The 14879-nt window shown below is 36.0% G+C and overlaps 1 protein-coding gene across 1 annotated transcript in view; it reads left to right on the top strand.

Moving 5' to 3' along the window:
- Positions 1 to 2222: 2222 nt before the first annotated feature.
- LOC125675025 (zinc finger C3H1 domain-containing protein-like) overlaps positions 2223 to 14879 on the top strand; it is a 119799-nt gene continuing 107142 nt past the window's right edge. The window contains exons 1-7 of the mRNA XM_048912482.2: positions 2223 to 2783; positions 3053 to 3336; positions 4955 to 5149; positions 8757 to 8973; positions 9662 to 10029; positions 10227 to 10350; positions 14571 to 14659. Coding sequence (XP_048768439.2) covers positions 2327 to 2783; positions 3053 to 3336; positions 4955 to 5149; positions 8757 to 8973; positions 9662 to 10029; positions 10227 to 10350; positions 14571 to 14659 — 1734 coding nt within the window. The 5' untranslated portion in view covers positions 2223 to 2326. The remainder of the gene's footprint in view (positions 2784 to 3052; positions 3337 to 4954; positions 5150 to 8756; positions 8974 to 9661; positions 10030 to 10226; positions 10351 to 14570; positions 14660 to 14879) is intronic.

The following is a 14879-nucleotide window of genomic DNA, read 5'->3' as shown; positions in this document are numbered from 1 at the left end:
CAAAATTCAGAACACCACAAGAGTGCCAAATCTGTTTATCACACAACCAAGATGACATCCGAAGTGCCATCTTCGTCTCTTCCGTATAAACTCAATCAGCAAAACCAGGCACAGTATCAGCACAACATAAAGTTGCTTGAGAAAATGGGAGATGCGATCATTCTTTGTGGGAAACAAAATATTCCTCTCCGAGAACACAGAGATGATACCACAAGTGATTCCTCAAATAAAGGTAATTTCCCGGCAATATTACAGCTGTTGGCAAAGCATGATGAGCAGCTCTGCTTTCATCTACATAAAGCAAAAAAGAATGCCTTATATACCAGTAAAACCATTCAGAATGAGGTTATCCAACTCATTGGAAATCACATCACAGGTAAAATTTTGAAGGGTTTACAAGGGAGGGTTTTTTATTCCATCATAGCCGATGAGGTAACTGACAAGTACGCTAACAAAGAAGTTTTAATCTTGTGTCTCAGATTTCTAGATACTAGAGAACACCCTGCCATCATTAAAGAGGAATTTCTTGACTTTGCAAATTTAGGCAGAACTACTGGGGAAGCAATTGCTGATACACTTATTGAAATCCTCCGCTTGCTTGCAATATCCGATAGAGAACATGCGAGGGCAAGCATACGATGATGCAGCAGCAATGGCATCGGAAAAACGGGGGTGTCAGGGATGAATCAAGTCTCTAAACCAATTAGCTTTGTACACACACTGTCGGAGTCATGTATTGAATCTGAGCATCGCTTCAGCCTGCAAATTACCCCTTGTGAGGAATATGATAGATGTCCTTAATTCAGTGTTTATTTTCTTTGACAGTTCCCCTAAACGACAAGGGTTTCTTGAGACTATTATAGAAAATGATGAGTCTTTAGATTTTTCCAGAAAGAAACTAGTTGGACTCTGTAAGACTAGGTGGGTTGAGCGTCATCTGCTTTGATGTGTTCTACACTATGTACAAGTTCGTCATCAAATGTCTGCAGCACATTCTCAATCAAAACCTTGATGAAAGTACCAGTGAAGACTGGTCTTGGGATAGACAAACTAAAGTGACCGCACAGGGGCTTTTGGCTTCGATGGCGTCCTTCTCTGTGTTGATAACATTTGTGTTTGTAAGGTATGTCCTAGATACAATAAAGCCTTTGACTCTCAAACTTCAGAAAAGAGATATTGACATTTTCACTGCAAGTAAGTTAATTGAAGAACACGTGGATAGGATCAAAGAAATTTGTAGAGCGGTAGATACCGAATTGGAGTCTTGCTTTGAAGATGCAAAACAAATTGCAGACGACCTTGATATAGTGATTAAAACCCCAAGGGTTTGCTCCAAGCAGCAACACATAGAAAATGTCTCCACAAGTAATCCAAGAGATTATTATAGATCTGTCGTGGCCATTCCATTTCTGGACTTTTTCCTCAGTGAATTAAATACGAGGTTTCAGAAAGAAGATATGGCGGCATATTCGATATGCTCTTTGTTGCCTCTCAGTGTGACAAATATTTCACACGAGGAATTGTCCAAACTTGCCTCAGAACTAATATTTTTGGGGAGCGACCAGCCTTGTCTTTCTGTAAAGGACTTGGAGAAAGAACTCAGAGATTGGAGACGTTCATTGTGTTAACATGAGCAAAGAAACTTCAGACAAGCTCTGTATTCTGCTCAATCTTTTCAACTTTGTAGATGGGGACGTTTTCCCGAACGTGAAAATTCTTCTTCACATTGGATGTGTTTTACCTATCACAACATGTGAGGCCGAAAGATCCTTTTTTGGATTAAGACGCATCAAGAGTTACATGCGCAGTACTATGCAAGAGGACAGATTGACTGGGCTTGCACTAATTTAATACATCTTCACCATTCATTAGAAATTGACCAAAAGGAAATTGTACAATCATTTATCAGGCAAGGAAAACGAAGATTATTTCAGTCAAGTCTCTTTAGCTAAATAACACTTCCTACCAGAAAACATCAATACACGACAAAAAGGTCGCCCGCTTGGTGCAGTGGTTATATAGAGCGTTTCCTTCGAGAGTTGGAAAATAAAGGGTTGAACATTATATCACCGGTTCGATTTTGTGAAAAGGTTCGACCCCCCCCACCTTCCCTGGAAAAAATTTCTGGATCCGCGCCTGACGACCATAGAATTTGCGAAATGTGTGAGAGCAAAATGTGAGAGCAAGGACCGACAACTCTTGGTAGAGATTTCTTCTATATCAGTCGGGTTTGATATTCTTCACCGGAAGTACGAAATACGCCATTGATTAGTGTCATGATAAAAGTTGAAATCGAAGGAGAAACTTTCTCACTTATTTCTTGAAAATGGAGGGTTCTGGTGACAGTAACTCGCAAAAGGAAGAAGGAGAGTTATCAGACGATGATAATGAACTTGACAATGAACTTGAAAAATTTACCCATAATGATCAGAATATGCATCCAAAGGACAATAGTTCATCATTTCGGGAGTCAAATATTGTTCCACGGCAGAATAATAGAGTAAATAATGTGTGGCAGAACTTCAGACAGCCACCACCAAATTTCATCCCAAATTATCAATCAAGTCCCCTTTCGACGTGGGACTACAATCATGGAATGGGACTGTTGAGAGATGACAGAATACGGCCCTCACCAATCCCACCTCTTCAAAAGTGGGACCACAGAGAAAACAGACCACGAGTGCCAAACAGACCGCCTTTTCCTCCCTCTCTGCCTCGCTCGCGACATTATAACAATCCAATGGAGTATAGAAGTCACCCCAGTCAACAAAATAATAGATTTGGTAAAAAATACATGACATCAGTTTATGCAAAAATTGCAATTTTATGTATTTGGAATAAATTGTACAGAGGAAATATTATTTAAGATTGTTTAACATGTCAGTCTTGACAAGATTATGGGAGTTGCTTTGTTTAACTTGATAATGTCCAATCACTATCAATGGATGCATTATGTAGTCATTGAAGTAGACGTGTAAAGAATCTTTCTACAAGTATATACAAATTTTATAGTGATGTTTTTTGTCAGTAATTTCTTTAATCCCATATTAAGCTCACGAAAGAAGGCAACAGTACCCAAACCAAGATGTTCCTAAAGAATCCTCACTAGAAGGTGATGAGGGGGATAATTATGAACGGCTTCTTCAAAAGTACGAAAAAATCAAAGAAAAATTAGCAGAAATACAAATGCAGGAAAAAACAGTAGAGGAACAAGTCAAAGAAACCACGACAACAGATAAAACCATCACCAAACCCCAACACGTTAACAAGTACACACCTAGGAAACCAGAGAAAAAAATAGTGGTCGACATCACTGGAGACGTAGCGAAAGAAAAGGTGCATTTACATGTTTGCATTTCATGCTACATTTTGACTCGCAGTACTAATGGGCAGGTCATAGTATTTTGTTTCTGTTTTTGATATATTAATAGTTTATTAGGGTCATTATAATCTAAGGTATTATTCTTCTGTGTATTGAAATTTCCTTGCTTTTTTTCCCCAAGTATAAGGCTGCATACAAATATATATACTTTCAATTTCCGCCTCCCTGTTTAACATTAAGAATTTTGGCAGGCAAACTGGAATTTTTTTCCCTTGAAGTAGTTACTCCAAATTGGTTCTGAATTGAATCCTTTACAAAATTCTGGATTTTATGAAAAAAATGATTGTAATAAAGTTTTGAGGAGATTTATTTCGGTTGTAATCTTCGACCAAATTAGTGACAATGACCATAACAGTAGAGTAACTTTTGAAGTTTGTATTTGTAGAATGCATGCTGCATAATATTTGTAGAATGCATGCTGCATAATATTTGTAGAATGCATGCTGCATAATATTTGTAGAATGCATGCTGCATAATATTTGTAGAATGCATGCTGCATAATATTTGACATGATGGTACTCTTGTATGCTTTCATTTAGGGAATTAAAAATATTTTTCCAAGTAATTTTTCTTTAGCTTGCATAATATATATTTTTTTCTTTGTTTATTGTTTTTTAAGAGGAAGGGATGTAGAGGACATTTTCTTTGCATTTTCGTCTTTGTATAGCTTTTGAATTGTATTCTAATCTTAGTTGTTTGTACAAATTAAATACTGCCACTTTTTGACTTAAGGTATTAAGAGTATTTCCCAATTTTTGGCGTAAGCAAGTCAAAGATGGCAGCATTCAAGAGGTGCAGGTAAATCCACACATTGTTGCATGGTTTTCACAAACAAACTTAATATATATTCAAATGTAAATAATCTTATAATGCATTCTATGCTGAAAGATTTTAGGGGAAAAAATTTTAAAAGAAATTAAGCAATGAAATTTTGTTTTTCCAGATTAATGTATTTTGCAAGTATCACACAGGTGTAAATTTATGTGTTTTTCAAGTTGACTTGAATGACAGTTGAATTTAAATTTGGGTGAAGGACAATTTTGTAAATGAATTTAGTTTAATCCTTTTACTAACAACATGGTAAGGTAAAACTGTGCATGTTTTTTTTTTTTTTTTTATCTCTTCATGCGTATCAGCATTTTTTTCTTTTTCTGTATGATAATGGTACCAACTGAATGCCCATTCAATGGGGGTAAAATATCAAAATAGAACAAATTGAGAATTTTCTTTTACGTTGACAAATAGCATTTGTTTCAAAATGAACACTGAGTAAACCATATTTTATAGAATAAACAAGTATTTCATGTTTTCAATTTTACAAACAAGTACCGTTTTATTGTAGAGGAAGTGAAGAAATTAGTTAACTTGTACAATGTTTCATACAAAGCAAATTACACGCTTTAAATTATAAAGACTTTGCAGTTTGTTACTGAACATTATTGTGAAAAGTCAATAGTATGGGAATGGTACTGTTTTATTTAATAGGAATTGTGTCACCATAAAACCATTGATTTTTATTTTTTTTACAATATACCATGAAACTTGGTAATAATAAAAGAGTATATGTTGTAGGATAGGAAGGAACCATCAGCAGCAATCAAAGAAGAGCCTGAAGAAGACAAAGATGCAAAATCAGATGAGGAAACTGCAGTGAAAGAGGAGCCACATGATACAACAGAGGACACCTCCAAAATGAAGACAGAGTCACCAGAAGAGGATGTGGTGGTTCTGAGTGATGAAGAGTCTGGCAAGGAAAACGAACAACAGGTAGGCTGCATCGCAGTAATGTAATGGGTCAAAATACACACTGTGACCAGCAGAAATCAATCACAAAGATTTAACAATTTATTTACAATTATTTACAGAAAAATATATCAATGAAAAAAATACTAAATTACAGTAGGTTTAACCAAAGTTCACAAAATCAGTGTTTGTTTGATGATGGTTTCCGAGTTGCTCAATAGTTCTTTCCCTTTGTGGAACTCTTACGCACAGTGAGACACAAAATATACTATCGTCCACACGCAGTGGGTACAAATGGTTATCGCTGTCTTGATATATTGCCTAAAGGCTGATTATCAGACATCATGCAACCACCCAAACTGCAGGGACACACAATATTAGTAAATTTATTAGTAAAAAAAGCTCAAACAAAAATTGATAATCACCATTTCTCTTTGATTAAAATATCACTCGTACAGAAGAAATAAAAAATAATTTCATATTTAATTTAATGGCCTAATTCAATTAAATATTATTCTTGATACGGTCAGTTTAATGTATACCAACGGCTGATATGAATAAAATTTACACTTTCATTTATTTGTATTTACATAGCTAGTCTATAGTATATGTATACATCTTGTACCCATCCAAGCGTTCAACAGAACACTGAACACAGATCACAGAGGAGCTGATATCTCGGAAGTTGCATATTCCCTAGAGTGTTTATAGAATGTTCAATGAGTACTAACAAGTGCTTAAAGGACACAACTCATGTTTTTTAACCTTTTCATTTTTTCAGCAAAATTATTATTTTCATGCCTAAAGCTACTTCAAATGTGTTTTTAATGAAATATTTTGCATAGTTTTCGAGTTTGAAAGCGATGAAATTCAAATCTTGCGATATGCATATTTACTTTCGCTATTTTTGACGCGCCTTTGTGTGTGATGTCATATGCACCATTGGGTTTGAAAATATCTATTAGTCATTTCATAAACAGATTAGATTTAATCAACAAAAAAACAATTATCACGTTAACGGCTTGTAAATTTTAACATTGCATTAGATGTTTTGTGCCGTGCTCAGTGTACTAAAGTCACCTTTGTCCATGTACTTGTTGAAAAACCACTTGGACAGAGACCCAGATAAACTGTGAGAAAATGAATATATCGAAGGTCTACAGCATGTACATAATTCTGTTCTGGTCTTCAAATTCAATACACACTCGGATCAACTGACCCTCACCTTGTAACAAGGAATTATAAATTATAAAATTATTTCTCATTTAACTCGTAACATCTTGAGTGCTTCGGTACAACGCCGTGCTCCCACTTCCTAAAGACGTACAGATCACAATTCAAAAATGATAATAAGGTTGCTTTATTCAAATAAAATATTGTGATTTCCACTTTATATTTTATTATTTTCATTGATTTGTGTTTCTTCTTCTTTCTGAAATGCACCTCTGACAGTAGCTAGGCCTAGTTGTCAACAAACAATGTAATGTATCATAATTTGTCTAATCCAGAAATAAATAATAATTGCACTGTTTATTTTAGAAAAACAGTGCCAATTACATATGTGTAAAGGAACAACACTACCATATAGTGTGTAGGCAGCGACCCATATAAACATTATTTACTCGCAATATTGCCAATTTCATACTAACTTTCCTCGCTATATTTGGGTATTGACATCTCTATTTGTATGCACTGGTGACTAAAACATATAAGACTTGGGAAATTTGTCAACAATGATTTAAATGTTGTCCATGGTGAATAAATTAGGCCCCTAAAAGCTGAGTTTTTAATAATATCTTGTGCTACTTTCACAATCAGTTGATCGAAGAAGGGCGCATGTGACATCACTCTACCATGTGACTACCTAACTAATTAACGATACTTTTTGATGCACATAATTTTGTATACTTTGGAAACATGCGATTTGTCCTTTAATTCTACAAAATTTACAGTCTATTTAGACTAAAATGAAGTTTTCATAGCTTTCGTTTCTAGAGCATACAGCATTATAGCAAAACAAGTGTTATGTGATCTTTATATTGAACAAACATCATTCTAAAAATAGAATATTGTGTAGGTCACAGGTCAGATACCAAGTAGTAGTACACAACAGTAATGGTAGTTTCTGTGTTAGGGATTATCTGATATTATTATACCCCCCCGCAACAAGTTGTAGGGGGTATACTGGAATCGGGTTGTCCGTCTGTCCGTCCGTCTGTAGACGCAATGGTTTCCGGGCTCTAAAGCATTATCCTTTCCACCTACCGTCACCATATCATATATATGGACTACCCATGAGATGAAGATGTTCCCCATCGATTTTAAGGTCAAAGGTCAAGCGCACTGGACATCGAAGTAGCAATATGGTTTCCGTGCTCTAAAGCGGTATCCTTACCACCTACCGTCACCATATCATACATATGGACTACCCATGGGATGAAGATGTTCCCTATCGATTTTGGGGTCAAAAGGTCTAGCGCACTGGACATCGAAGTAGCAATATGGTTTCCGGGCTCTAAAGCGTTATCCTTACCACCTACCGTCACCATATCATACATATGGACTACCCATGGGACGAAGATGTTCCCTATCGATTTTGGGGTCAAAAGGTCAAAGGTCACACACACTGGACATCGAAGTAGCAATATGGTTCGGTTTGTCATGCCATTTGTTTTTTACACTCAGAAAAGAGGTAGTTTATACCTATTACCAACACCCTTTGGGAAATTGGGGTAAGTGGGGGGTATTCTTAGTGAGCATTGCTCACAGTACCTCTTGTTAACTACAGTAATGGTAGTTTCTGTGTTAGGGATTATCCGATACTATGAACAACAGTAATGGTAGTTTCTGTGTTAGGGATTGTCTGATACTATGAACAACAGTAATGGTAGTTTCTGTGTTGGGGATTGTCTGATACTATGAACAACAGTAATGGTAGTTCTGTGTTAGGGATTGTCTGATACTATGAACAACAGTAATGGTATTTTCTGTGTTAGGGATTGTCTGATACTATGAACAACAGTAATGGTAGTCTTTGTGTTAGGGATTGTCCGATATTATTAACAACAGGAGGGCCACATCTTATTAATCGTCAGGTTTTGAATGGAATTCCTGAACTCATGCTTTATAAGCAGCTTGTTTCCCCATGAGAATTTGATGAGTTCCAAATAAGGGTGAAACATTTTACTAGAAAGAGTATATGCTTAAATGAACAGAGATAAATGAAACAGTTCTGTTTAAACGGGAAAGTATGGCTTTTCAAATTTCAGGGATTGAAAGCTCATATACCTACAGTATGTACCTTTTAATTTTAGTGTTTAGTAGGCCTAGTCTTTGCATGTTTGTTAAATAAACAATAGCTAACAACAATAGACTTTTAAAACCCAATAAAACTTGTTCGGGTCATAATCAACGTTTTTGGAAAAAAAAACAGAACAATGAAAAATTTATTGCTGTATGTAATACTGCAAATAAGTGAGCATAATTAGAGAGCAGTATGATAATGATTATAAAATGTGGCAATTTGTTACTATTGTTCATCTAATACATAGTACATACATACATACATATCCTCTCTGGGCCCTATGGACTCTTGAGGCCGGATTGTTCATCTAAGAATATTGTGAAACAGGAAGTCGCTGAAGATGACGATGATGAAGATGATGTGGACTTATTGGAACTTCGTCTCATCGCTCTAGCTTCCGCAGTGAAGAAAGAGAAAGTCACGGATGGTCAGGAGAAGTCCCCAACTGAAGATACCAACAAAAAAGAGAACTCAAAAAGGACATCTAGAAGTAACGAAAGGAACAGCAGACGTCCAAGTGGAGGCGCAAACAGACAGGCCAGAGGTAAGGCTAGGTTGTCTCAGGGGTCAGGGGAGCACAGACAGACAGATAAGACTGGGTTCTCTCAGGGGTCAGGGGGCACAGTCAGACGAGAGATAAGACTGGGTTCTCTCTGGGGTCAGGGGGGCACAGTCAGACAAGAGATAAGACTGGGTTCTCTCTGGGGTCAGGGGGCACAGACCGACTAGAGATAAGACTGGGTTCTCGCTCTCACAGGGGGGGGGGGCGGGGGGGGGGGCACAGACAGACAAGAGATAAGACTGGGTTCTCGCTCTCACAGGGGTCAGGGGGGCACAGGCAGATGAGAGATGAGAGGTAAGGCTGGGTTTTCTCAGGGGTCAGGGGGGCACAGACAGACGAGAGATAAGACTAGGTTCTCTCTCTCACAGGGGTCAGGGGGGCACAGGCAGACGAGAGTTCTCTTTCTCAGAAAAGATATAAGCAGAAACAAAAAGGAGCCTGGCATTCTCGCAATAAGATAATTTTTGTGGAATGAGGCCATTGAGGAGAATTGTCCTTGAATCAAAGTACAAAGTAGCTCTAAATGTGAAACTGTGATACTTTTGATTCTTAATATGGAAGATTGATATGATAGTAATTCTGGTAAACATGCATAAACTGTATCATTATTTAGGTGTCTGGAGTTATTTAAACACTCAAGCTCTGCTTAATTGATTTGCATACAAATTAGCAGATAGACCACCTCAAAGTTACAGAGGTACAGAAAACAGGAATCCTAGATTAGCCTCATCTGGAAGACCTCCAGGCTCTCGAAAACCTCAGACAGATTCCGGTGTCAGACGGCAAAAATCCAGACGGGGAACGGACAACCGTAGGACTAGCAGTGCTGCAGAAAAACGTCGGCAAGGAGAAAGAAAGGAAAGTATGGCAGAAAAACGGAGACATGATTTAAAGAGGAGGGCTGAGGAGGACAAGAGGAGAGCGGAGGAGGACAAGCGCAGAGAAATTCAGAGGATCCTTACCATTGATGATCCTGAGGAGCAGGTTGATAGATTCCTCCGCATGATGGATGATAAACGGTATCCAGAGTACAGCAAGGTATTTTTGGAGTTTTGTTTTAAACAATATTTATAATGACAAGGGTTTCAATGTTGAAATTATTTAAATTTAACAAAAACTGTATCTTTTTAAATAATCTATATAGATATTTTTTTTACCTTAGGGACATTTTTTTCTTTGTTATTTTCACCTGTTTTAACAGATGCATTCACATCTCTTTTCTATTTTTATTTTAGTTTGTAAATGCTGAGAAGAAGAAGTCTTCTGTTGGTAAGTCAGTGACACAGACTACAGCGCCTCCTATGAAGGATAACTATGAAGAAGTGGAGATGGATCTGGATAGTGATATTGATTTACCAGGTGCGTGTTTCCATCGTCCTGAAAATAGTCTCTTAGTCTTCACGAAAACTCAGTGGTCTGAAGACCGAGGCCAGTGAATTTTACAGTCTGGTCAGTAAAATAAAAAATCAGGAAGTCTGATGAGCTTGTAGACTTTTTGTAAGTCACATTAAATATAATGTTGGATTTAGATATTCTAAACGTTTCATTTACTTAAATTACCATCAAAATAAAACAATAAATAGCACATAAAGTAAGTGTTTTGACATTGTGGTTTGTTTATTTCTCTAAAGTAAAGAACTATAACTATACTTGTAATTGTCAAGATAACTTGTACGTTGACGACGTGAATATTCAACGAACAACTTATTGAAACAACAAAAATGGACGCATTCTGTTTCGTGGTAACTGCTGCTTTTTCCAATTATAATGAACTTTGTCAATCGCAGTTATCTCTAATTTTATGCAATTTCTATAGTTTATAGAATTAATCAATCATTTACATTTGATGTTGGTAGAGAAGACTACTTTCCCAAGGTGCACTCGTTTGAAAAATACGTGAATTTGTAGTCTTGTTGCGGGTGGAGAGAGAGAGAAATAACGTGTACGGTGTTGTTTTTCTGGTATTGACAGACAGGATGTCTTAGGGTGGATATAAATATGAGTAATAAGCATAGTTTCAGTAAATTAATTGTAGTTTTACAATGCATTCCATAATGTATGTGATAAATACAGTGTATATACTATGAAAATTTGGGGGGGCCAGTAAATTTCACTGTGGGCTAGTAAATTCAGACAGTTCACTGGTCCGACTGGCCAGCAAGTTTTAAATGTTTTCGTGAAGACTGGTCTCTGTTAATTTCAAGGATAAATGCAAAATATGATTTTCTGTAACATGTACAGTGAAACTTCTCTAAATCGGCCATCTGCCGGATGGAATGAAAAGACTGGATTAGAGGGGTAAGGGATATAACGAGAACTTTTAATATTTAGTGATTCATTAGATATGTCGTCCTCGTAGCATGCTTCATAAACAAAACAAACACTTGTCTTTAAGTAAAAAGCAATTTTGAAGAAAATGTTTTATTTTAATGAATTGATTTTGGAAATAAATACAAGCTGTATTATTGCTGTTAGTGTCCCAGCTAGAGTAGACGCGATGCACAAGGTAGATAAGTGTCCAATGTGATCCTGGTGGTCTGAAATATTGCATCTACATTAGTGGGCATCTAATTAATTGGTTTGTACATAATTACTACTAGAGGTATGAAGTTGATCCTAATTGATACCTCCCGTACTCCTGTTCACATTATCTATTCTTAAATTCAAAGAAGGCACTTATAGATTTATTTGGTTGACTGGTTTCAACTGTACGGTGGGGGTGGTTGTCGTCAGAATAATTAAACATGAAACAGGGCTCGAAATTAACACATGTCTGTCAGTCTGTGACGGGTTAAAAGTTTGGCGGACTGACTGACATTTGTTTAAGTCAGTCCGATGGGACTGGTTAGTTTTGTAAAGCATCATTTTGGAAAATATACTTATGAAATCTTATGCACACATTTGGCATCTTCTGTAGATATCAGACAAATTTTGATTCGTAAATATAAATCTCACATAAGTGTTACAATATTGTCAGGCATATTGAGTTAAATTTCATTTTAATAGCATTAACGAAATATGTTTATAATTATTTCTGGAAAACTCGGTTGGACTGGTAAATTTTCCGCAGACTGGTTGAAATTATACCCCATCAGTCCGGCTGGACTGGTGACATGCAAAGTTAGCTTCAAGCCCTGTGAAATTTGTTTATTGAAATAAGATATGCAGCTGAAGTAGCCATAAACACCATGTGCATATTAAGGATTTGCTTAACAACTTTATCTTATACGAGATGCATGTTATTAGCTTGAATTGTCTCTGAAGTTTTGTATGCCATAAAGTACAGTAAATAAATATCATTGGAAGGTCATTGAAGCAGATTGTGACATTTTTGATCATGACATGTTGATTTATGATGTAAACTGTCACGTGACACAGGTAGATCTGATCTCGGCAAAATGTCCGTTTCGGTCGATTTATGGAATAAAAAAAAATTTTGTGTGCAGTTGAATTACAGAAGTACTATTGCAGTTGAGGGTTTTGTTTTTTCCCTGGAATAAATTTTTCTTGTAAGATTATTAATTTAATTCGTACGTGTGATATCTGTGGGAGTGGCCTGTTGTGATACTCGTATTTCTGGAAATGAGAGGAAGCACGCCTTAAATTCAGCCACCGCTGCCCACTTCACAAACATTAGATTACAAGAGTCGATACAATTAACACCCTAAATTAGCATCTCAGCTCATAAATAAAGAAGGTGTGCTAATGAATTGGAACATGTTAACAATCTATTAACCGCAATTCCATCCTTAATGAACACCAGTAAAACATGATTTAAAGAAACAACAAAAAACCCAGGCACTCAGAAGTAAACCCAATAAAAAATTCAGCCCCTGAAATAAGTCCAGAAAACTTCATCAATTTCACAACAATGGCACCGCTGTCATTCATAAGTCCAGAAAACTTTATCAATTTCTCAACAATGGCACCGCTGTCGTTCATTTATATTATCATCAATTAAGCCTTTTGTACTAGGAGACATTTTTGAAACATGATTTCCCTTAAATGGACAACAAAACTTGTCAATTCTAATTCAGTAAGGACTATAAACTTCAAAATCTCTTTTTATAAGAGAGACAAAGACGTTTCTTTCTGATCTACCTATCATGTAAATGCAATAAAGATTTAGAGGATATGCTCAAATCATCAATTATAAACAGGTGAAACTGTATGTTGATAATTGTACAGCTGATGAGGTGGATTTGAATGCAACTGAAATTCTATCTATTGATTAATGATATTGATCACTTATTTTACTATCATAACCTCGTATCACACCACCGAAACAATTACCGTATATACTCGCCTATAAGTCGGATTTTTGGGAGTCACTTTTTGGTCCAAAACTCTATGTCTGACCTATAGGCATGTCCTAAGAAGATTGGTATTTTTCTGGGCGGCGTAATGTAGTGTTTTTTAAACAACTCCAACGATTATCATGGACTACCACACAAATGATTATTGTTCACAAATATCTAGACACCTTGTATTGTTTATGTATTTTAAAATTATGTATAAAGTACAAGTACTTACATATTTTCATAATTTTATCTAGTTAAGTGTATATTATTTATTTTAAAAATTATTTACATACCGGTAACCAATTCTTTCATTCAATTTAACTAATCTATCGTTTATCAGTAAAATTGAATTGCGAACTTGATTTAATATGTATACCGGCTGAAATCTGAAAAACTCGATTGTTGATACAATGAATTATACCGGAATCCCACAATAACAGTTTTCGCGAGGCACGTGCCACTAAGTAAACATGGTGTCCGGTAATTACTAGTATATTAGGAGACCATAATTTGCTTAGGTAAAACAAGTGATCATTGTCAATAATAGATCAAGGGTTGCGTTTAAACCCCAAACAGATATTGAGCACCTCATAATTAATAATTTCTCAAAATATTTTTTGAAACATAGGTAAAAACTGATTCAGACAAAAATTTGTACCGACTTACAAGTGGGTCAATGGCAAATTCCTACAAATTAACCTTAAAAAATACAACCGACTTAAAGGCGGACCGACTTATAGGCGAGTATATTATACGGTAGTGTAGAGTCAAATGATTGTTGAGGTACATGGCTGATTGGGGCTGAATGTTTTCTTGCTTAGTAAGAAGAAATCGTTTCAATTCTTATCGAAAATATTGCAATACATATCGCAATACAATTAAAAAATTTTGCCATGCGAAATTTCCAGACAATACCCAGCCGTATTTGTTATAGATAATTTAATGGCTTTTATACAGAAAGGCGCTCCTAGTATATCAAATTATGAAATTTGACATATAAATATTTTTGATAATGAAATTATTGACAGCTGTAAATGTTACGTTACAGGCGTCAGAGACACGCATGTCAAATCCTGAACACTGTTATAAGTGGTTGTTTTGTGGGAGTTGCAAATTGAGAAATTAACACTTATCAAGGGGAGACACATTACGAGCGATATTTTTTCAATAGATTTAGAAATAAAATACTGTGGATTTCAAATGGTTGCTTTATAAATGCAAGTTGTTTATGATTGTAGATGAAGTAGTTTGTTATAAATGCAAATTTTTATCCCTTAGCTGCTTCAACAGAACTAACAACGACAGGGTTGGATGATGCTATGGACAAAGATTATCGCCATGGTTATATGTATCCAGTGCCTCTGATGGTGAGTCAGTTTATTTTGAAATCGTAAGAAAAATCTGTTGCTTTGGTGTCTATCATTTTAAATTGTAAGAAAAATAGTTACTGTGCTCTCTATATTAAGGCCAAAAAATTGATAGTTTTAGTTACTTGGGTGCCCTTTTTACTCAGAACAGTTTTTTTTTATTTGCATCAAAGTCGTGCATCTGTTTCTAATTCTAATGGTGTGTTAATCCTCCTCAAAT

Source organism: Ostrea edulis, chromosome 3, assembly GCF_947568905.1.
Source record: "Ostrea edulis chromosome 3, xbOstEdul1.1, whole genome shotgun sequence".
NCBI classification, from domain to species: Eukaryota; Metazoa; Mollusca; class Bivalvia; order Ostreida; family Ostreidae; genus Ostrea; species Ostrea edulis.
This window is presented reverse-complemented; position numbering and strand designations above follow the sequence as displayed.